The sequence below is a fragment of the Metopolophium dirhodum genome, chromosome 7, assembly GCF_019925205.1.
Source record: "Metopolophium dirhodum isolate CAU chromosome 7, ASM1992520v1, whole genome shotgun sequence".
In the NCBI taxonomy this organism is placed as follows: domain Eukaryota; kingdom Metazoa; phylum Arthropoda; class Insecta; order Hemiptera; family Aphididae; genus Metopolophium; species Metopolophium dirhodum.
In genome coordinates, this window is record NC_083566.1 from 10651535 (window position 1) to 10676616 (window position 25082).

Consider the following 25082-nt stretch of genomic DNA (forward strand, 5'->3'; position numbering starts at 1 on the left):
TTGTTTTGCTGTTGGGCGCTCACTCTCGATCGGCCCGTACTAGCTGCGCCCACTAAACAGCGAATTCTCGCAGTCGACCGCCGCCGGACGCCATATTGTCGTGCGTCTCTCTTTACGTGCATTTCGTCCGGGGAATCGGTCAGTACGTTTTTTCGAACCCGTGTGTTGCGATTATGAAATTCATTGCGCGCACCGCGTCATGTTCTAGTATTGTGCGTGCAAAATGTGCGGTAATTGTCTGAACAGACTCGTGTGATGGCTTGCGACCGATGGAGGGTAATCGCTTCGATCTTGGTAAGCATCTCAGCGGCAGTCTCATCCGCCGCGCACAAAATGGCCGACCCGCCATTTCCTTCCGTTACGCTATTCTAACGCGTTACCGTTTTTCTAGCCGCGTTGATGCTTTTCCCTGTCGACAATGTTGTGAGAAATCCACTTTGGACACTATTTTTTCGCCCGATTGCCAAAAATTGTGTCGGCAATACATTTTTATCAAATAATAATTTATCCCGCCTATTATTATTATTTCTGTTATTATTGAATTTCTGTTTTCAAAACATAACCTCTAATCTCTAGATAAAATTTAATTTTGTTAATTTGAAATGAGAAAAGTGTAAAGTCAATTAACTTTTATGTCGAGAAGATAACTTATAAGGCTTCTTGATTAGGACATTGGCTTTAAAGAGTTGTTACTATCTTACCCCTATTCGTAAACGGCCATTAGAGGGTAAATCAACATGTGCTTGTTATTTTTTAATTTGAAATTTCAACGTTCGAGTTAAAAATTAAAGTGGATACATTTTGATTTTTTAACTACCTAATATAAAATTTAGGTATTCAAAATAAATCATATGGAACAATAAATTCAAGTTTGCTTAACAAATTAAAATTTAACAGATACTACCTGATTAATTTTAAATAAAAACATTTTAGTTACTTCAATATGCTTATTATTTATCTATTTATTTCAAATAAAACAAGATTTTTTCTTATAATTAGTTTTTTTGTTTGTTATATTCTATAATTATATTAAAAATTAATTAAATTATCTAAATTAGTTGTTTCTATACCCGACATATAACATATCCACTCAATAGGTCCACTTCATACAATAGTTCAAAACTGAATTTTGTTATACTTACAAGTATTATATGAACATACATTATTCTTGTGGATTAATGTATTTATTTTTTTTAAATAATTAATTTTGTTTCATTTGTCTTAGATAAACTAAATGGATAATCCAAAAGCGATTAATAATTGTTCAGAACCTAAAATCATTTATGGCCACTGCTTCCCAACTGGGAGCTGGGACCATTGATTGTCACAAACATAATAAATATGATGGGAATGGCCATCAGGTAAACATTTTTGTTTTTATAGGTTTAAGTTAATATTATTATTATATTTTAAGAATAAAATTATAATTGGAAATAAATATTTGAAAGAGACCTAACTTAGTTATAGAAAACAATTTAAACCCTCTTAATATCAATCTTGATATCTTTAAAATTAATAATTTTAATAATTTAATCATTTGTATACAAATCATATCATTGTTTACATTATTTTGATTATATAAGTAATCAGTCCAATTCATGGATTATTTAAAGAACAATTAATTAAGATTTTAAAATACCTGAAAAAACAATTGTACTATTGAATTATTGTATATTTTTAATTTATAAAAAAATATATTTTTTTAATTAAAGCTTCTAATATTCTGAGATACCGTCTATATTAGTTAAATAATAATACTATACGTTATTTTTATCATAATTTTACATTAATGAGGTACCTATGTAATAGTATTTTTTAAATAATTTTTACATTTTGTAAATAAGGACATTCAATTAAATTACAGCTTTCATGCTTATCTACCTATATAAACTTATGTTTTTAGTGTTCACCAATAATTCTAACATTACCTATAGTTATAGATGAATTGAATATTAAATACTAGGTAAGAATTTTGATAACATTATTTTAAATTTGAATTCATAATTTAAGTTTAGACAAACAAGTTCTTTCAATTATCTATTTCTAGTCTATACTATATTCCCCGTAAGTTTACCCACTTGCACGCATGGATACATAGCTGCCAGAATGTTCAGACCACCTCGGTCGTAAACCGGCGATCTGTGATTGGTCGGCGTTCAACCCTCATCGTTGTTGTAGGTATCTGCATGATATGATCACCACTAGCGCTTGTTTCGATGCTGCGGCCTCGACCGGTCGAGTAAGTGGGTAAACTTACGAGGAATATAGTATAGAATCATTCTTGATACATGTTCAAAATCTTGAAACTTTTTTCATTTATTTTTCAAAATTGAATGTAAAAATGGTTCTCTACGTAACCTATATTATTAATTATTATTTTTTTAGGATTCCTTTATTTATTAATGTTAAAATTTTATTTTGTAGGCATGTAATTATATACTTTTTGTTTATGTTTTTTTTAGGTGACATCTGGTGTAAACTATATACCAAATAATTGTGATAATCTAATTGGTGTAAATGGCTCTACAAATGATGCTGAAAACACCAGCTACAACTCTGACCATGATGATTCTGTGGATAGTCAAAATCAGAGTACACGGAAGCGTAAATACTCTACAGAATGTATGTTTTTAATTTTTTTTTACTATTGTCCCTAACCGCTGATATTGTTTATAACTAATATTTTATTATGATAGCAGCCAAAGAGTTTGAAGCTTTGGAAATGTGCACTTCAGCCAAGATTAAACGTACTTGTGAAATGGTGTTTGAACAATTGGAGACTGTACGTGCAAAGCTTGCTCAATCCCAACGAGAATTGGACGAAGTACAGTCGGTGTCGAAATTTCATGATTTTATACCTGAAAAAGTTGAACAGGTATTCAATGATCAGCATGTATGGTCTATGGCAAATGTTAAATGTGATGACGATCCTTTATTTAATGGTGATCCATTTGCCGACCTTAAACTGTGGTTGGACAAACAAGCGTCCGAACCACAGGAAACACATGTTCCAGTTTCGGACCCTAGTAAGTAAAATCTTAAACTATGAAGGACAATTAAAATAAAAATATAAAATAAAAAAAAGGTATGTAATAATCAAAAAAACATATCCTTGTTTAATTTGGTACATTTTGGATTGTTTTATTCTTTTCTTTTAAAAATTTTATGTTATTTACAATTATTGAAATTTTAATAATAATATGAAAAATTCAAATTTCAGAATCCAATAAATTAATATCTCCTAACTCACCTGCTGAAGAACTCCCTAATTCCTCTCATACACCCCGGCAGTCTAATGAAAATCAACCTGATCAAGTGTTTGAAAGAGTGAAATGGGTTGGTTGCATTTTACAAGTTTTCTATTTAAATACTTAATTTATCCGATTTTCCAATATTTTATTTAGGAAGCCCAAATTATTCAAAAAATTAATCAACTACAGCGTGATGGTTTATGGAGTGAAAAAAGACTGCCTAAAATTTATGAACCTCCAAGAAATAAAGCACACCATGACTATCTTTTGGAAGAAATGCAGTGGCTTGCTACTGATTTTGCCCAAGAACGAAAATGGAAGAAAAAAGCAGCTAAACAAGTAGTTTTCTTTTAAATTATTTATTATATATTTTAATGTCATGTATAACTTGTAAACTTTTCTTATTCGTAAGTGCGCTAAAATGGTTATGAAGCATTTCCATGAAAAGAAAATAGAAGCCCAGAAAGCAGCCAAAGCATCTGAAATGCATCAAAAGCGTATAACAGGTTTCATTGCAAAAATGATTAAAACATTTTGGAGTAATGTTGAAAAGGCATGTGTTTTAAATATTGATTGTAACTGTATTTGGAAACTTAAATAGCTATGATTTTATGAACAATATATTATAATCATATAGTATAATTATATATTTTCTACTTTTATTTAGCTACTTGTATTCAAGCAATCCACTAAATTGGAGGAACAAAGAAAAATTGCATTAGATGAACATTTAAATTTCATTGTTGATCAAACTGAAAAAATGACAACTATGGTTGCTGAAAGTTTAATGAAGTCTGCTAATAACTCTTCGATCACCCCATCACAAAATTCATCTATGGTGATATCTGACGGCGGTATATTTAAATTACTTTTATTATTTTTTACTTTAATTATTTAAATTATTTTTAATTAATAATATTAAACTAAATTTTATTTAAAATGTTAGCATTCATAGTTAATTTACTCACATTTTTACATTAAAATTGATGAAATACACTCGCACCATATAATATATTTATATAAAATTATAAACACATACAAATTAAAAAGTTTTTTAAAGTTTAATTTGTAAACCTACTGGTGATATTGAATACATGTTTTTTTATTAGGTAAAAAATATGTTCGTCACTCATCATCTGATGATAATATTACTGTAGATAAAGATAAAATACCAAATGACAATATTGGTTGTAAAAAGGAGATTGATATGTTGAAACAAGAATCAAAATTATCAATTGATGAAGTCCTTGACAAAAAATCAAAAAGTTGTTTAGAAACACAGGAAAATGAAGTGTTTGAAGAGGTTTGTTTTTATTTTTTATTATATTATTCTATAATTCAATATATTTGTGTTAACAGCAGATACCAAGTGATAGAAGTGAGGATGAAGATTTTGAAGCATCAAATTCCAGTTGGAGTGATGATGAAGAAACTTTACAGCTCGCTGAAAAGGAAGATGGTCGAATAGATCATTCTATAGAAATTGCTGAATTGGAGGTAAATGGGATTCTATAAATTATATTGATATTCTATTTAGATTGATAAAGGATGGGTTCACACACATTAGCTAGCATTACCTCTCTAAAGCAATTTGTCCACCAAACAGAAATGATTGATTCCAGAAATTTCTTCAATGATTTATGAATATCTATTTTGTTTTGTGCAATATTGAATCGCGATATTCATAAACAAATTTAGGTATCAATATATCGTTACGTCCATGTAAACAACACGTATATCCATTTTAAACATTTTCCAGGACAATAAAAAAACTTCTTAATTTTGATCACACCATTAAAATATTATTGATTTTGATCGATACAGTTTATACTATTGCCTTTTTTTGCTACCAAACAGAAAGACGATTTCTGAAAAAATTTGGTTTGGTACTTAAGTGTTATTGGTAAGAATATGTGGAATTGCCCTTGTAGATAAGTGTTGTTTATATGGACGTTACGATATCCTATTCCGAATTAATGTGGTAACTCGAAAATAATGTTTTTCAAATAAAGTTCTTAGACGTTAAAATCAGTTAGTTTCCGATAACTCTAATACCCAATGGCCGGGGACCATTAATTTTGATTTCAAAGTATTCAATATTATACAATATATTTCAAGTATAAATAATTTTTAAATAAAGTAAGTGATATCAATATTGAATCGAAATATCATTCAAGAAGCATATTTTTTACTATTTGCTTTAAAACCTCTTCCGTTTAGTCTATAATCTTTCTATGGCTTCCTGAGAATATTTGTATCAGTGTATCAAAAATGGTTCCCTTACGCGACACCATGTCATAGGAGAACCGGTTTCAATAGCAAGGTTACGTGGGCTGATGCGCAGAACTGGCATGTTCTCTCATGGAACAGGGTATAACTTTTTTTCCTGGATGCCCTTATAATATCTAAGCTCTCAATTTGGCTTTTGACAACGACAGTTTACTCGTTATCTTCTGGAATTTTGTCCAGTTTTAAAATAAAAATTCCCAACAACAATTGACATAGTTCCAAGTTTTTTTTATACCTTTGATAGTGCTTAATGTATGTGACTTGTCATTAATTTGTTAATTGTCCTGCTCTTCCCTCCACTAGATCTAATTTAAAAATTCCATTTCCTTCTCATTGCATCTACCTATACTAATGGTCTTTCCTTATTAATGTTATGAAAATTAAAGCTGTTCTGCTTCTTTCTCCATTTTTTGTATAACGTTAGAAATATACTAGTTAAACTTAAATTTATTATTTAATTTTCATTAATTTTGAGTAATATTAAATTATATATTTTTTATTTATAATTTAGGCTGAGAATGAAATGAGCATTGAACAACTTTTGGCCAAGTATAAAGTTCAATTACCAAATAACAAAGATCAATCTGATGATGCAGAAGAGAGTAGCCAGTCTGATCATAGTTTAAAGGAAGACATGAATTCTACCGATATTAGCTTAAAATATCTCTTGCGGCGATCTCCTAATAAAATGGTGAATTTTAAAATATTTTTGTAGATTTCACAATATAATACCTAACTTCTAAACTTATTATTTTAATAGATCAACGGCACAAGTGACTGTAACGCAGATAAAGAAATAAACGATGTGACAGCATTAGCTGAAAGTATCCAACCTAAAGGAAATACACTATCTTCTACTAGTGTAAGTTTAATAAAAAAAAATCCATTCCTGACAATTTACTTATTTAATCTACTACTTTTAGGTGGTTACTAAGGTGCCATTTTTATTGAGAAATACACTTAGAGAATATCAACATATAGGCCTTGATTGGTTAGTTACAATGTATGAACAAAATCTAAATGGTATATTAGCTGATGAAATGGGCCTTGGGAAAACCATTCAGACCATAGCCTTATTAGCTCATTTGGCTTGTGAAAAGGGTATGCTACTATCAAATGTTTATAGAAATGCCCATAATTTTTATTTTTATTTTTTTTTGCAGAAGATTGGGGTCCTCATCTAATTGTAGTTCCTACATCTGTGATGCTTAATTGGGAAATGGAAATAAAAAAGTGGTGCCCTAGTTTTAAAATTTTAACTTATTATGGTTCCGTTAAAGAACGAAAAAATAAAAGAATTGGTTGGACAAAACCAAATACATTCCACATTTGTATAACATCGTACAAATTAGTAATAACCGATCATCAGAGTTTTCGCAGAAAGAAATGGAAATACTTAATCCTAGATGAGGCTCAAAACATAAAAAATTTTAAATCTCAACGTTGGCAACTATTATTAAATTTTCAATCCGAAAGGAGACTGCTTTTAACAGGAACACCTTTGCAGAATAATTTAATGGAGTTATGGTCATTAATGCATTTTTTAATGCCAAATTTGTTTGCATCACATCGTGAATTTAAAGAATGGTTTTCAAACCCTGTGACTGGAATGATTGAAGGGAACGCAGAGTATAATGAAAATATCATAAAAAAATTGCATAAAGTATTAAGACCATTTATTCTTCGAAGATTGAAGTGTGAAGTTGAGAAACAGTTGCCAAAAAAGTATGAGCATATCATTATGTGTAGATTATCTAAACGCCAGCGATATTTGTATGATGACTTTATGTCAAGGGCTAAGTAAGTTTCACCATTTTTTACGGCATTATTATTATAATTACTTAATTAATGTTTTCATTTTTTCTAGGACGAAGGAAACCCTTGCGAGTGGTAATATGTTAAGTGTCATAAATGTTCTTATGCAACTTAGAAAAGTTTGCAATCACCCCAATTTGTTTGAACCTCGTCCAACCATTTCTCCATTTCAAATGGAAGCTCTCACATATACAGTCCCTCGTTCCATATTTAACATAATGGAATATGATCCCTATAATGTAAGCAATAATAAATCATAAAATGATAGATATACAAAACATTAAAGAATTTATCATAAAAATGTTTTTTATATGTTGTAATAGGAAATTGATTTAAGTTCTGTAAATTTACTTTTTACCAACTTGGAACGATTAATGAGTGCATGGGCAGCTCATCGTCTAAAGCGTTATCAATTACCAAATTGTGTATATGAACAATTTGATACTTTACCTGATACACCCATAAGACTTCCTAAAATTAAAATGAATTTTAACATGAAGCTGCCTAAAAACTTAAATATCATTTCTAAGGTAATTAATATTTGATATAAAATAGCTATTTATACCTCCATTAGAGTTTTTGTTTGTTCAATGTTTATATCACAAATCTTTGTTATTCCTAAAATTATATTTAAATTAATACAATATCTGAACATTATTTGTTTTGGAAGAGTAGATCAACATTATGATATCTAAACTCATATATATGCTATTTTTCATATTTCATTTTAATTGTTAATCTAAAGTAAAATTTGTAGGATATTTGAATTTTAATGTAACCTTATGGACCAACAAAGATTCTGAATCTGAGGGTAACATTAATTACAGTTATACAATTGTAAAAAATCTTATATATTGTTTTTTAGATCAATTTAAGCAATCCACAAAATAAATTAGTTAATGTCAGACTTAAACACAATTTACCAATTGTGAAATTTTTAGCAGAAAAGGGAATAAGAGGTGAGTTCTATATTTGTTGTTTAATTTATTTTTTTGTAATTCTTTTAATTGTTAATGTGTTTTTGTTTAGATTTAAAACTGAGATCTGTTGACAGTAATATTTCGAGACTTCCTCCTTATACAAGTATGTTGTGTAATTTATGTCTTATTTATTAATTAGTTAATTGAGTAAATTAATTCTTTGCGTACTATAGATATTTCATCATTAACTCCAAAATTAAATCAAATCAAACAATATATTAATGTAAACAATCAATGTGATCCTAATGTGGTAAATAATCGAACAAAAAACATCAACCATGTGCCAAGCAATGACCTGCTAACTTCTACTCCTAAATGTAATGGTTCGATAGAAGGTTAGTTATAACTATTATCTTATTAAAAATTAGTAGTAGCAAATATTTTTTTTTAATTATAAATAATAAAAGAAAAAACATCTAAAGTAAACGAAAAATGTATCAACCTCAAATTAAGTACTAAATTTATGATTAAGATTTAATTTTGAGTTTTATATTGTATGGGTACATTATTTTTCTTGTACTTAATTCACCAAAAGTATGGGGTTGCGCCCATACCATCATTATATGTCTTACCCCGTCATAACCAATCAAATTCCCTCTTCTCGATACCTGTTATATAACTGTCAAGTAACCACATTCTCTTGGTGAACCTGGTATAGATGAATATTATCAAATGTACTTATACTACTGTATGCATTGTAGATCAATTTTTATTCATGAGAATACTAATTTTTGCACCAATGCTATATTATTGTGCTAATATTTTACTTTTGCATCATAATTTTATTTATAATTTTTGATGAAATATTACATTTTTAGCAGATAACTGAAAACAATTTGTCTTCCCCCGTCATAACCACTAATCCCCTCTTCTCGATACCTGTTATTAACTGTCAAGTAACCACATTCTCTTAGTGAACTGATTATAGATGAATATTATCAAATGTACTTATACTACTGTATGCATTGTAGATCAATTTTTATTCATGAGAATACTAATTTTTGCACCAATGCTATATTATTGTGCTAATATTTTGCTTTTGCATCATAATTTTATTTATAATTTTTGATGAAAAATTACATTTTAAGCAGATAGTTGAAAACAATATGAAGAACTTAAAATGTTCGGTTTTCTATTAAAGTTGGTATAGTACAAGTAGTATTATAATAATAAATTGTTATACAGTATTTTGAATAAAATACAGTACAACTTATGTCACCCTAATTGCAAGTGGTGTATCTAAGCCTCAATACCAATGATAATTAAAATTAACTTTTTTAGCATTCCTTCATAATAAAATTAATTTGTTTCAGTGTATACTTTTTATTCTACAATTTATTTGTATACCATTAACTCTTGGCTTTACTATGAATGTGATGTATGATCTACATGCAGTATACTGTAAATAATTGATTTTGTTATGTGAGCTTAAATTTGTTTAGCCCATAGTTCTGTTTTATACAGTTCATTACACAATCTATTCATTGACCATAATCGTTTCCTTGCCACCAAACTTTATAATTTACTATATTCAGTTTTTTATCTTTTATTTTGACAGTAATAGTTTTTTGTAACTACCTATATAAGAATTATTTAATGTCTAATGTATAAAATAAATTATATTTAATTAAGTTGATATAATAAATGCTTTCTTTAATTCTTATTAAATGTTAATTTCTTATAAAAATGATTAATTTATTTGATTCATTGTTTAAGGTAAATCAAATTCATATAAAGGTTTTGATAGTCAGATTGTAAATGAATGTGTAATAAATGTTCGTAACAAAAGTGAAGTTCTAAACATCTCAAAATGTTCCAAAAGTCCATCATTAATATCTAAATCTACACCTTTAATAAAAACAAATAAAGAACTGACTGATGACATTCTTTTCCATGATGTAAGTTTTGATATATTAAATACATTTTATAAGTTAATTATGTGTATCATTAACTTTTTCAGCCTAATTTAGAAGAAAAACGAATTTTGAGGAGAAAAATGAAAATGGATAATTTGTCACTTATAAATAACAAAAGAATAGATGGTGCTACAAATGTTGTGTATGGTCAAGATTTAAGAGACTTTATAAGATTTGATGCGTCGTCCGGTCATGTTGGTTGTTCAGATTCAGTGGAAAGGAATCCTTGGCTTTGGCTTGGTTCAAATAATGTTTTATCTGTTGTTGCTCAGTATTCTGCTCACATACAGCGTATGTCTTACATGACTGCAGTTGCTTTGTCTGATTCAGTTAAAACATTAGATAGCAGAATGAAAGAATTACATGACTCTTTTGAACAATTTATTGTGTATGTGCCAGCTGTGCAAGGAAGAACTCCAAAAACTGAATTTCAATTTCTTCAAAATGATTCATCATTATTAGAAAAAGATATAAAACCAACATTAAATGCCTTGCACCCCATCATTTCAGCAATGAGTGTTTTATTTCCTGATCAAAGGTTAATTCAATATGATTGTGGTAAATTACAGTCACTTGATTATTTACTACGTGAACTAAAAACTGGGCATCATCGTGTACTTATTTTTACTCAAATGACAAAAATGTTAGATATCCTAGAAGCATTCCTCAATTTTCATGGTTATATATATTTACGATTAGATGGTACAACTAAGGTTGAAACTAGACAGGTAATTGAGATAAAAATATGTACACCTTTATTTTACTAACTTATATCTTTGATTATAGCTTTTAATGGAGAGGTTTAATGCAGACAAGAGGTATTTCTGTTTTATTTTATCAACACGATCTGGCGGTGTTGGCATAAATCTTACTGGAGCAGATACTGTGATATTTTATGATAGTGATTGGAATCCTACTATGGATGCTCAGGCTCAAGATCGCTGTCATCGTATTGGTCAAACTCGAGATGTTCACATTTATAGGTAATACAAAATAAGTTTTATATACATTTTTTTGTTTTAAACTATTATATACTATATATTTATTATTCATTTGATGTTTTTGTTTAGATTAATTAGTGAAAAAACTATTGAAGAGAATATTCTTAAAAAAGCAAACCAAAAGAGATTATTAGGTGATTTAGCTATTGAAGGTGGTAATTTTACTGCTTCCTTCTTCAAGTCTGTAAGTATAAATTTTTGAAATTATTATTCTACTTATTTTCCTATTAAACTGTGTTTTAAAGCTTGCTATCCTATTATTTATGTTTTATTGTTCATTTTTTTTTTTTTTTAAGATAATATTAATTTTGGAATTTTTTTTTAGACTACAATTCAAGATCTTTTTAAAGTCAATACAACTGATGAAAAAAGAAGTGTTCATTTATTGGAATCGGAATTTTCTCATTCTCAAAGTACAAGCGATGGTGATAGAATTGCTATTAATGTGTTTGAAACAGCTCTCGCAGCTGCAGAAGATGAGACTGATGTTGCGGCAGCTAAAACTGCCAAAGAAGAAGCTGTTGCAGATTTGGCTGAATTTGATGAAGCTATTCCTATAGTAGAACAAAATGAAGTTAAACTAAGTAAAGCAGATATGGAAGTTCAAGCATTAGAAAAACAGGTATAGATACATTTAAAAAAAAAAAATTATTTTATTTTTATTGATTGTAAACATTATTAAAGAAAGAAAATAGCGTCTTAAATCTGTGCTATCTTGTAGCTCAATCGCCAGGCAAGCAAGAGACCTAGGTTTGATTCACAATCCTGTAGTCTAATTGTTTACATTATTTTCCTGGTAGATGTTAACATGATCATAATTAATAAAGATTTTATTTCTTATATAAATATGTATATAATTTCTTTTAAAAAAAAAAAAATAGTTTTTCAATTATTATATTTTAAGTTAAAGTTTTTAATGCTAATTTTTTTAAATTACTCTTCTTTCATAGTTATCGTGTATTGAAAAATGGGCTATAAGACTTATGGAAAATAATGAGATGGATTGGGCAACTAAGCAAGTAGCTTTTGCTGAAGCAGAATTGGAACAACAAAAACAAGAGTGGAAAGTTGAACAACAACAAGCAGCTAAGCGAACAGAAGAAAGAATGAACCAAAAACGTAAACTTCCAGATTCTGAGGATGGAGAAGATGATTCTGTGGATTTGACATTCATCAATAAATTTCAGGTTAACAAACGACATAGTATTAGAACTAAAAACATAGGTAGTAGTAAGCAAAATGATAAAAATTCTACTACTAAGAATACGGAGAAATGGCACTTAGAAACAAAAGCGAGGAAGAAAAGCAGTTATGGTCTTAGACCTCAGCGATTATAAACTACTATTTTTAGATTTAATGTTCTTAACTTGTTTTGTTCTCTCCCAATAGAGAAGTTTTTTTATCTTTACAAATAATGGTTATTAACACAAGACAAGTTAATTTAAATTTTGTAAACAACTGTACATTTTTATATAAAATTAAAAATATATTTAATTTCATGTGTTATGGTTGTTTTTCTTTTTTTTGTTTCTTGATAGCTTCTCCACAAGGTTGGGCTCTGTTTTGGTGTCCCTCATTAGAAGCAAACTCTTCTCTAGCTCTCGCAGTGCGTTGATTTAGAATTTTTATTTTTATTTAAGTTTTTAAACTTAATTTTATGCTGACACTAGTAATTCATAAAAAAAAAAAAAAATTTTGTATATTTCGCTATTATTGGAAATCTTAAGCCGATCGTTTTTTTGTTTGGTCTGGCATAGAGGTTGTCACCAAAACACAAGCCCCTCCTTGCCAGTCCAAACAGGACTGGCAAATGAGACTATCCGAAACAAATAAAGAAAAACATCGTATCGCACAGAGAGCAAGAGAAGACGACTTCTGATGATATGATGATGCTGACAACAGTTATTAATGAAAGGTAATAAATTGTTCAGCAAATAAAACATGACTTAAGTGTAAAATGCATTTATTTACAAAACAATTATAGTAAATTTTTTGATAATGGCATGGATCATAACGCCTCCATGGTGGAATGTTGTTAGATTATGTTTAGTTCTTTCAATATCTTTATACAGATAAAATATTAGTATGATGACAGTCATCATCAGTCATAATAAGTCTGAACTATGCTTCTCTAACTACTATATAAAAAAAAAACCAAAGTAAAATAGTAACATTAAAAAAAAAAAAAAAATTTAGTTGTGAGACAGATATTTTTTATTTTCAGTGGCGTAGGTGTGAAACATTTTTATAGCAGAGCTTTTTAACGCATGTTCCAATAGGGAGTAAAATCAGAAAAATTGTCACGCGGCAGCTGCCTCCCCTCTTCAGTTACACACAACTGCAGCTGCAGGTCTATCCCCTCTGTCATGAGCGCTGCTGCTGGGCGAGATAGAGTGACAGGTTAATCTATATACATAAATATACGCTGTCTCTGGCTGCTCAGTAGCCAGCTCGGTGTTTTAGTTGGATACACTATCGGATGCTTACCCGACTCGATATAGCGCATGGGAAATTTAAATAAGTAGTCATTAAAAGCTTCGCTTTAGTCAAGGTTCTCCACTCTTTGGGAGGGGGGGAGAGGGCAATATTAAATAACAATACATTAAATTCTTTAAAATTTCAAAGTATATTATTATAATCAAAAATATTATGCATAAGAATTTAAAAGCGTCCTGGGAAGGGAGGAGGAAATGCTCCTGTTGCCACCTCTCCCCATGAATATGCCACTGTTTCTTTTGACATTCATAATCTTAAAAAATTTAAATTGTTTGAAATGTATTACTAGTCAATCATTATATTTATAAACCTTAATATTGAGTCAATTTCTAGAACATCTTAATGGGAAATATCTAGTGTCAATGTGTCATGATATTTACTCTGAACTTTTAATTAAACAATATTGGCACCATGATAATAATTATTTAAAAGATGGACTTTGGCTTATGGTTTTTGTCTTTTCACAGTTGTAGAGATAATACTATTAATTTGAGAATCCATGTTAGATGTTAGAATCCAAATTTATGTAGTAATTTCATTTATCCAGGAGGTTAATCCTTGCCTCAAACTGTTTTAAATATTTGCCCGGGAAATTGTGATCCTTGATGACATATAAAAATAAAATAGATTGCAATTAAAGTAAGTGTTCCAAAACATATTAAGTTGTATGAAATCATAAAAATTTAAGAAGAAAGAATGAAGTAATTTACTGCTTAAAACCTCCCACTAAAAAAATATATTTATTTAAAATCCTGATAACGTGTCCTTATGAGTTCTGTTTTATGTAGAAGAATGTGACAAAAACATTACTGTTTTATTTGTGTAATGGTGTAAACATAGACAAAATTATAACATTTTATTAGGACAGGCCAAATGATAAATATGAAGAAAAAAATTCTTACCACAGTATTAACCAAAGTTAAGCCTACGAGTAAATTGAGCGCCAATTCCTTGGTTAAAGAAATCACTACAAAATTCATACACTTGATAAAGATTACACAAAATCTTCAGTTTCTTTACAGGCACTTCTAAGAATGTTTGTTTAAACATTGTTTAATGAGATATGGACAATTGAAGAAAAACTGCAGCATTTTTTTTTTTTGTGTGTAATTGAGACTGGTAGAATTCTAATACCACAAATCTGGGTAATTTTTGTTACTATTGTAAGTACTAAGCTTGGTAAATTACTATTATTTTTTCTTACGAAACATTTTTTGCATAATTAAAATAGATTTAAATATACATATGAAGCCACACTCATTCAATGCATTATTTTTAGGACCTATTAAACATTGAACTTGGGTTTTTACATTATTTAGGTATTGATATCAGCTTATATTTTATATTTAAATCATAGTTCCCTATAAAATAATTTATATTATATGTTAGGGCTTAAGTACAAAATAAATAAGTTAAAAATGTTTAATTCTGTCTTACAATCAGAATTTTTCAAAGTTTTGATGTTGATAAGGTTCTGGAACATAAAATATTTATTACTATCTGGTGTTATTGAATGTTTGAATTCTGATTTTTTCATTTAAGTTGTATTGAATATTATTGAGTTTTTGGGTAAGGGGAGGAAATCTTGATTAATATGAGTCAAATCATGATTTTTTTACATAATGTATGTACTACAGTTTGGTACTTGTAAATGGTGGATATACTTATAATCATTTATTGTAAATTAATTTATTACAAAACATTAGAATATATAGGTAATTGTGATCCAAGCATTTCTGAAATATGCAATAAAAACTTGTAATGTAACTTCCTACAAAACTTAATTTCATCTTAATAATTTTGATATCAAATTTTTTTTTGCAAACACATAGTTTCAACACTTGTTTATAATATTTTTATTGGACTTTTCTAAATAATACTATTCAAAATAATTTAAGGGTCTATGTATTGGTCATATTACATAATGTAATATGCACTCTTGATAACTCAAATGTCAAGGGAGATAAAAATTATATGACTTATGTATTTTTCGAGTTACATAACTCTTTTTTTTAAAAAAAATTTGAGACTCAACTGTAGGTAGTATTATTAGGGTTTTCAAATACATTTAGTTTTGATAGTATTCTCGTAGAAAATGCTGGATAAAAATATTAGTATTTACATCAAAACCATTAACTATGTGGCAATTTGAAAATATTATTTAAGATTAAAAAATAATAAAATAATGTATAAAAAAAAATTCAAAATATGCTGGAAACTCCCATAAATTATTATATACAAAATAAAAATTAATTTACTGAATGTTGGCAACTTGATAAACATATTTCTATGTTACCTAGCAAGATAGATGAGTAAAATCACAAACAAACGAGCCCTGCTGATGGTCCAATAAAATGTGTTAATAACACGTATACAAAGTAGCATAAAATGGGAATGTGAGCATCGATAAATGTAATGTCATTAACATAATTTAAAATTAAAACTTAAATCAAATATATTTTAGTGGCAGCTGTTTTTTTTATGTAGTCTAACTTTTTTATATATTGTATATTTTAAAATTGATTTCATCAATACAATCAATACCTTATAAAACCTAAAGAAGTTCTGTTATATTAAACTCATCTAATGAATATTTTTAGTTGGCTTGTTATACAACAACATATCACAAATAGTTGTTCAAATCATCAACGCCACTATTTAAAAATGATATAACAATAAATTCTTGGATTACTTATATTCTCCTTTTTACTGTCAATTTGTTTTTCATAAAATTGTATTCTCAATATTTCAATACTCAATTTCTCAATACCTTTATCACATTGACTAATTGCAATTTAATTTCTCGGTAAATAACTCCAAATATAATTAATTAACCTTTATTAATTGAAGCTCAAAATAAAAAAATTGATAGCAGTATTAATTAAATGACGTATGACCTACAATTTTTTAAAATATTTTTGTGCACAATTATATTAATTTGATATAATATGTAGATTACATGAATCTATTATACTTGTATTGATAGTCTATAAGTTTTCATACTTATATTTCATCCTGTACTTTATACATAAGTTTAAAAATGCTGAAGTACTTGGTGGTTCAAATAATGTTTATTTGGTCTTAAATTAATTTGTGAGTATTGTTTTTTATTTGCAGATTGTTTATCCTAATCTTGGCTCAAAAAAATCTGATGTACCAAAGGTTAGTTGACTTAATTATATTTACATGGGAAAAAATGTACTCATTTTAATCCATTTTAAGAATTTAATCCTTGGACCATGGTCAGGAGAAAATGAAATCTATCATGACCCATTATACTTCAGTCAGTATTCTTATATACCAATGACAGAAGCTCAACTACCTCCCATGCCATCTGCTCGGAAACGACCAAGAACTGATGTCACGTTTATAAACAGTATGTAATCATTTTCTATACTTAGTAACTACTGGAGTTACTATCGTATTACATTACAAACTAAAACAATACAAGCTCACTAAAAACACCTAAACACATAATTTGTTGTAACTTATAACCATACCCTATCGATTGAATGTCCTTACTGAATTAATAATTTAAGTTTATCTCAGCACAAATTATGTGATTACCCATTTTTTTTTTTTAGATCGTTTAAGTTTACCTGTGTCATTGTCTTCAAGTACAAAATCAGCGCATGGAACACGTGATAATAATGCTGGTGAATGGAGACCTAATGAAAATATTTTTCCACACCTACCTCGATCAATGTTTGATCGTGCTTCTGGTGCATTGCTTAAGATGCGTAATGATATACGCATTCAGCGATATCGTGGTATCAATAGGCCAATGACCATGACTTTAGCGAGTTTAAAACCACCTTTACCAGCTCGACCTGTTCCAGAACCACCTCATGTACCAGACTGGCTTATACATGAAGATTATGCACTTCTGCAAGTATGTTATTGTAATTTTTTTGGTATTATTTCTGAGTATTTGTAATTTGTATTATATACTTTATATTTTGTTCTTAACTTAGGCTGTACAAAGAGTGCAAGAAATGACATTGAATTTAGTAATATTATGCCCGGCTCATACACCAAATTGGGATTTAGTCTCTGAGCTAGTTAATATGATGTCTCGAGTCTATAGATCTCCTAAACAATGTAAAAATAGGTAAACAAGTTGTGTATTATTAAAGAATATATTTGTTCAAATTAATTTTATTGTATTTCAATAATAATATGGTTTATATATTCATACTAATTAGGTACGAGTCAGTGATAGTTGCTCGAGAAGAGGGTCGTATGCTACAGGAACAATTACTCAAAAAACAAAAAAAAGTAATAAATGATATTATACAATTATTAAATATTTTGTTAAAATATTCTATAATGTATGTATAATCGTTTTAATATTATTTATAGAAAATTAATCGAGGATTACGTACGTCACAGATATATACAACAGATGGAAACCGTACTCATACTCAACTACTTATATCCCGTTTTAATGGCCTATTATCTGTTGCTGCTAAGCGACAACCTTTGTGTCGAACTAACAGTCAATATGTACCGAGCCAATCGGCTAACACACCTTTGATCCCAAACGCTAGTCACATTGCAATATTAAAGGAAAATTATGAAGTAGACTATAATGTACCTTTGGGTCCAATGCAAGTAATAAGTCGTCGTACTGATCGTATGATAAGAGAAAAACAACAGCAACAGCACACTGAACCAACAACAGTTAGAGTGCAACCACAACCCCAAACTATAAAATCTATTCAGCTTCCTAACTCTTTGCCACCAGCTCAAACTGTTAGTCCAGCACCAGTTAGACCCTCACCTACAACTCAACATCGAATTATTATGAGTTCTCCATCACCTTCCATTGTAACTATATTTTACCTGACAATATTCACATACTTTGGAATTTACTTCATATTCTATTTGTTTTATTATTAGGATGCAAATATACAAAATATACCTCAGAGTAGTCCTAAGGTGGTTCCAATTCCAATGTCTGTTCATTATTCAGCTGCGGTTCAACGAGCACTTAATTTCACTCAAGCTTCCATTGTAACTCAAGCATCTTCAACTACTGGAAAAGGTATAACTGGTTTTTGTCAGTAAATTCAAAAAAAATAACTGGTATTTAGTTTTCTTATAATCTTGATGTTTATTTTTAATGAGAAACAGTTTTACTTTACAAATTTGTTAATTACATATGTTTGTTTCTTTATTAATATACTATCAATTTTCAGTAGTTACTACAATGAACAAAACTATTACTCAATCTCAGATTCAAATGTATCGTCAACAACAACAAAATATAGCCAGACAACAACAAGTGAAGATGGTTAGTGCTCGTGCAACCAAAACGCCTACTGCCAACATCATTCCTGTACAGACATCTCAAACACCAACTACTCTTAATGTCCGACCCAAAAACACATTAAATACTAGGAATATAACTGACACTGATGTTACAAATTTTATAAAAAGACATCAATTATTACAACAAAAACAAGCACAAACTGTTACTGTTCAATCACCTATCGCGACTGCAGGACCGTCAATAGTTAAAACATCTGTACAAAGTCTGATGCTTTCAGCTGGTGCTAAAAATGCTATAAGCGTTGCAACTGCTACAAAAAACATCAATCCTCAACAACAATTTAGGCATCTTACACTTCAACAGCCTATGTTAGCCCAGAGAAAAATTCCTGCCCAAAAAGTTACTCAATTGAGTCAAGTTGTGGTAAATATAATAGACATAAAATAAATGATTTTCTATTACTTTTTTTCATATTACTTATAATAGGTGGCCGGTAAGACTGGAGTTCCAACACAATTGATAGTTCAATCTAAGGGTGTACCAAGTACTATGACTATGCAACAATTGCAGACTATGATGAAGCAACAAAATATCCAAAACGTTAGCGTAAGTATCTACAGTTTAAACATCACCTTTTGAGACACAATTCTACTTCAGCATCTTTTCAGGCATGAAAGCAAAATAATTAGTACTAAAAAGGTTGTGTTGGGAGGGGGGACATCATAATTGTCGATAGTTTTCTAAAGCATTGAGAAAAAAAATTGGAACAATCGAAATTTTTACACCACACCAGTTTTCAGTATGGTTTTAATGGTAAATTTAGAAATCAATAATTGTAGATACTTTAAAATTTTCATAAAATGTTTATATTAGCATCTTCTATTTATGTTCGGTCAAAAAGCTTGAAAATTGAATACACGCTTCCTCATAAGTTATTATAATAGAAGTTCAAAAATATTAAAGATAGGTACAATGGCGCAATTATTATTATAAGCATTTAAATTTCACAATTTGCAAATTATTTTGTGGTTAAACATTTATAAAATATTTTGTAGCTAAGGATTGAAAATTAAAATTAAGGTTTCTCATAAGTAGTTACTACTGTAACCAAAATAATATCTAAAAAAAATACATTAACTTATAGACATTTTAATTTTAAATTTGGCCGATATTGAATATTTAAAAACAAAGAGTACCAATTTTATTCATTTTGTAGTAATTTAAAAATATAATTCATGGGTACTAGTAACTTAAGTTTTTTTATTTTATTTAAAAATTAATAATTTTCTAAAAAATTTCTTTTTTAAGATGAAAAATTAAATTTTTAAATTCTTTATATTTAAAATTTCAATTGAAATATTTGTTATTTGTAAACATATTCATTACCATTTACTATTTAGTAATATTGTATAGTATTTCCTCCAATGTCTTATTATTGTATTAAATTTTTTTTATATTTATAACGTAAATAATAATTATTGCCTGGTATACATATTTTTAGGTTTCCGGTGCTAATATAACGGCAATGCAATCCAATTCAAACGCAGGTCAGGTTATATCCCATGTCATTGCAAAAAGTCATGGACAGTCTTCAAGTATTGGGTTAACGAGAGTACTACCAGTAGTTACAACCCAAACATCTTTAAAACAAGCAATTCAGGTACTATCGATCATTATAGTTTGTTTAAGAGGATCTTGTACCTGCATGTGTTTCTCTGTCTTACACATGTACGACATATCAAATTTTTGTTTACCAGTTTCAATTTTGTGCTGTTAGTTTTTATATTAGAGTGAATTGCATAATTATCAAAAAATTACCTATTATATCAAAAACGTTGAACACACTAAGAATTTGGCCTTTAAAATCAGTGGCTTAAGCGTAACTGAGGTTTTAACTATGATTGTAAAACGGGCCCTTATACCTCAACCTAAGGCAGCCAATCAGCATATCCGCTTGCAAATAATGTTAGACAATATTTATAAATGTATGAATGTTTTATATTATCACTTTATCAACTAATTGGCAATTGTGACATTAAGATAAATTTGTGAATCTATTTATTTCAAAATACGATTATCTAATGTTGAGTATATCTATTTTTATTTCAATCTCTGATAAATTTTAATTTTTTTCTTATTGCAAGAAATAGGTTAAAAAAATGCAAAAAAAACCCAAAAAAGTTTCTTTTAGAATAGTATGTACTTGAAATACATATTTTGTATTATTGAAAGAATCGTGTCAAGCAGTCCAGTAAAAATATGTAAATGCATTTAAAACCGAGCACCAATCAATTATTATTAAATTAGTTTATTTACGAGCATTTTAAAATGCTTTGTATAATCAACTATGAATAAGTGACATTTATACATATTCCCAAAAAAAATGTTTTGCATCCAAATATTCATTATAAGTAAAGGTGAACTTGTCATATTATATATCAAGCTGATATAAATAAACCTGTTGCTGGAAAAATAATTTTTATAGTGTTTAGTATTTCAAATTATTCTTATTTTTAGGTGGTTAATCCAGTTCAAACGTTGAGAACATCTGGTGTTGGGATTGAAACAGCTCGTTCAACATTACAACCATGTTCTTTGACTAATGTATTTAAAACTACTGGAAATTCTGGACATTCTCCCAACATACTATCTCAGGTTTGAATATAGTTTATACAGTGCTTATTTTTTAACTGTTAATAATAAAATGATATTACAAATAATATAAATGTTTTTTGAAAATTTATTTTATCACAAATTGCGGCCGTTATAAAACAACATATTTAGATTCTGAGTAATGAATGTATTAATTTTACAATGTATTTTTTTTTTGTGTTTATGCATACATGATAAGTAGTTGAATTAATGCTTTCATTTTCAACTTCAGTAGAATAACAGCTGTAGATGCTTGAATTTTCCAACAAATGTTTATATTTACATTTTCTATAGTATTTTGAAAATATTTCGACTCTTATTTAGCTATTTATAGACATACAACAATTTTTTTTTTTAAATTATTTTAGATAGTATTTTTTTACTCAGTCAAAAAACTTTAAAATGTAATTTAAGGGTCCTCATAAATTGTTGTAATAGCAGTTAAAAATGGATAAACTGTTAAATTTGTATAGCTAAAGATTCAAAATTTAAAACAAGTATCATAAGTAGTTTAAAAAATTAATTCAATTTACTAAATAGATTACTTTAATAAAAATTATATATTTATATCATAAAATATACTTTGTAACATTATAGGCTAATCTTCACTCAGAATTATTTTTTTCGTGTAGAATAATTTTATATCATTAAATTCAAATTTAATACAACCGTTACAGTGACCCCTGTATATTAAGGGGTGGAAATCCAAAACGTACTATTGCCAACATTTATAAAATCAAGTTAGGTATAACTTTCTTATGGAAAAAATATCGATAAATCGATTTGTGTCGTCAGAATAGATCAAAACGTACTATTTCCTGGTCAAATCTGTGATTCAAAATAACTGGTTAAGCAAAAACAAACCTTTTCCATACATAAAAATGATGTTTAGAAAATCAAAACGTACTTTTTTCAGTTATACACCCAAATGTAATATTACCCATGTTAAAAGAATAGGAAAAAATCATTAACTATATCGAAACAAACTATTTCCAAAACATATTTTTACCCATGTCGTACGTATTCATAGGGAAGTAAAAATGTTATTCCAAAACGTATAAAAATTCAGTTTTAAAAATGTTAATTAAGTTTTAAATTAAATTAAAAATATAATCTAGAATATTTAACACATTTGAATCGTTTTAAATATAAATAATATATTATTAAATAATTTTAAAAAAAACCTTCTTTTCAAATTGATTTGTCTGGTTGTAAACGGTTTGTTTTTATTGGAAATGTTAAGAAAATCGCTTCTCTGAAAAATCAGTATTTTAGTAATGGTAGGTTTTGGATTTCCACCCCTCAATTTTACATAGAGCGGTATCTACTTGCCTATCCTTTTTAAAATAGTTTTAGTATTAAATTTATTTTACATTTTTGTATGACAACTTACAGTTTTAATTTTATATTTTAAATTCTAAGATAAATATTTTAGTTAACAAAATCAAAACTCCATTAAATTAAAATTGTCGGAGAAAAATAATTTTGTAAAAGTTAATACTCTTCAAGAATGTATTGGATTTATATATTATAAAATAATATTTTACAGGTTGTATTTCAACAAGGCCAGCAAATGTCTGTACGGCAAGGTCAGTTACGTGTCCAAAGCTCTTCAGGCCAAGCTGGATCTATAGTTGCTGTATCTATGGCTCCTCAACAACAGCAACCAACCGTATTGACTATACCTTCGTCACCTAATTCACATACCCCACGCACAACTTAAATGACGTAAACATATAATAAGATTATAGATAAATTATTTTTATTTGTGTTTAGGTTCACATTACCTATTGTTTTATTTTTTACTATTACCATTAACAGACTAATTTTGAGCATTTGTATGTTCCTTTTAAAAATTGTTTCAAAAAAAATTATTGTTTTCAGTTGTATGTCAAAGAATAACAATATTTAACTTTTTATGGTGTTCATAAAAATTTTTATTTTCTTTGTAGATCACATTGATGTGATTTAATAAACATTGTTAAATTTCTACGTACAATTTCATAAATGTCCTACGTAATTTCTTATGTATATTTATACATACTTATTATATATATATAAAAATCTGTAATAAAATTAGATATAGGCTGTTACCATTATCGACTTAAATAATAGCTGATGTTAAAAGTACCTAATAACAAAAGATAATTTTAAATAGTATTAAGAGAAAATGTTAATTTTAAATTTTGATGGTCTTTCTTATGTTTTTTCATAAAAAAGATAATTCACTATAGATATTGTTTCAAGTGAAGTTGTGACTGTTACGCTTATTTTTTTCCTTCATAGAAAATACTCTGTATAATAATAAATAAAGATGTTGAGGTGCAATTAATCAATAAATCATGTGTATTTGTATCAATTAAACTTGATTAATTAACATGAAAATGAATTGTATATATGATATTTATTGCACCAAAATGAATTTTGTACAATTTTAGGCTCTTGTATATAATTTTGTTGTATAATGTAATTTTAATCAATTTTTTTTTAATTTGCAATTGTAATCGTAAAATTGATGTTGTACATGGTCATTTTAATTAACATTCGTGATATATAAACTGTATATAATTAATATAGACATTTTTTTTTATATAACTTGTTTATTTTACTTTTAGTTGCATTCCTATACCTATAGAACTTAAAATATTTAAAATACTTAAATAATTTCAGAATATGTACAGATAATGTACTGCAATCATATTACTTCTATTTTAACCAAAACCAATACTGTTTGTTTAGTATTGCTTAGCGGGTAACCTATATGATTGAATTCCACACCCCTATAATATTTTAAAATAATTATATATGATTATTACTAAATAATAAAGTACTTTTGAATAGTATTGGGGGAAGGATAATCCCCCATATTTTTGCCAATGTCCTTAGGTATTCTTATAAAAATCACATCTAAAGTAAGTTAGGAATGGTGTGATTAATTATTGCTATTTATTTTATCATACATTTATGTACTATGTTATAATCAATTAAACTAATAAAAAAATTATTAAAATTGTTTTAATTAAATATAATAATATAATACAATATAATATTTAAAAATGTACAAACCTAATTTTAATTTTATGGTAATTACAAATATAAAAACAGGAAAGAATTTAGGTCATTAGGAATAAAAATAAAACTTGTAAGCTGTATATGACTATTATCCAGCAGTTATGATCCAGCAGTGTACATTACACTGTGGTAGCTTGAAGAGACAGACCTTACAAGTACACAGGTATCAATGAAATCAGAGACCATAGTATTTAGCAATTGCAGGTTACACAACATCATTACAAACTCACTAAGTTTAGGTTCTTAAAATTGTTGTACTTTCATTTTTTTTATATTGGCAACAATGTTCTCTTTTTTTTTTATTTCTATAAGATTCTGAGCGAAGCGATAAATGT

General features: G+C 28.0%; 1 protein-coding gene across 6 annotated transcripts; it reads left to right on the top strand.

The window, feature by feature from the left end:
- The first annotated feature begins 4 nt into the window (after positions 1-4).
- On the top strand, positions 5-24262 carry LOC132948967 (helicase domino). Of its 6 annotated transcripts, none has more exons than XM_061019688.1 (37): positions 6-294; positions 1226-1361; positions 2463-2622; positions 2697-3026; positions 3221-3336; positions 3405-3590; positions 3664-3804; positions 3919-4105; positions 4361-4554; positions 4611-4748; positions 6052-6231; positions 6301-6402; positions 6464-6641; positions 6704-7340; positions 7408-7594; positions 7679-7885; positions 8221-8314; positions 8385-8438; positions 8509-8670; positions 10052-10233; positions 10296-10979; positions 11038-11234; positions 11322-11436; positions 11578-11874; positions 12203-12439; positions 16866-16910; positions 16971-17124; positions 17333-17640; positions 17723-17859; positions 17954-18026; positions 18111-18578; positions 18651-18795; positions 18950-19446; positions 19510-19629; positions 20525-20683; positions 21541-21678; positions 23225-24262. In XM_061019688.1, exons 2-37 carry the CDS (start codon positions 1284-1286, stop codon positions 23396-23398), a joined length of 7461 nt encoding a protein of 2486 aa, XP_060875671.1. In that variant the 5' UTR covers positions 6-294; positions 1226-1283; the 3' UTR covers positions 23399-24262. The 6 variants fall into 6 exon arrangements, with proteins under 6 accessions (XP_060875677.1, XP_060875671.1, XP_060875674.1 ...); XM_061019691.1 differs by having other exon boundaries at positions 18953-19446; XM_061019693.1 differs by having other exon boundaries at positions 4614-4748.
- The last annotated feature ends 820 nt before the right edge of the window (positions 24263-25082 follow it).

Excerpts from the sequence above, each read along its gene's own strand:
- LOC132948967 (XM_061019688.1), top strand. The coding sequence starts at position 1,284 with ATGGCCACTGCTTCCCAACTGGGAGCTGGGACCATTGATTGTCACAAA. Across the intron at positions 3,337-3,404 it reads TGTTTGAAAGAGTGAAATGG|GAAGCCCAAATTATTCAAAA; the intron begins GTTGGTTGCATT and ends TATTTTATTTAG. Across the intron at positions 18,579-18,650 it reads GTTCTCCATCACCTTCCATT|GATGCAAATATACAAAATAT; the intron begins GTAACTATATTT and ends TTTTATTATTAG.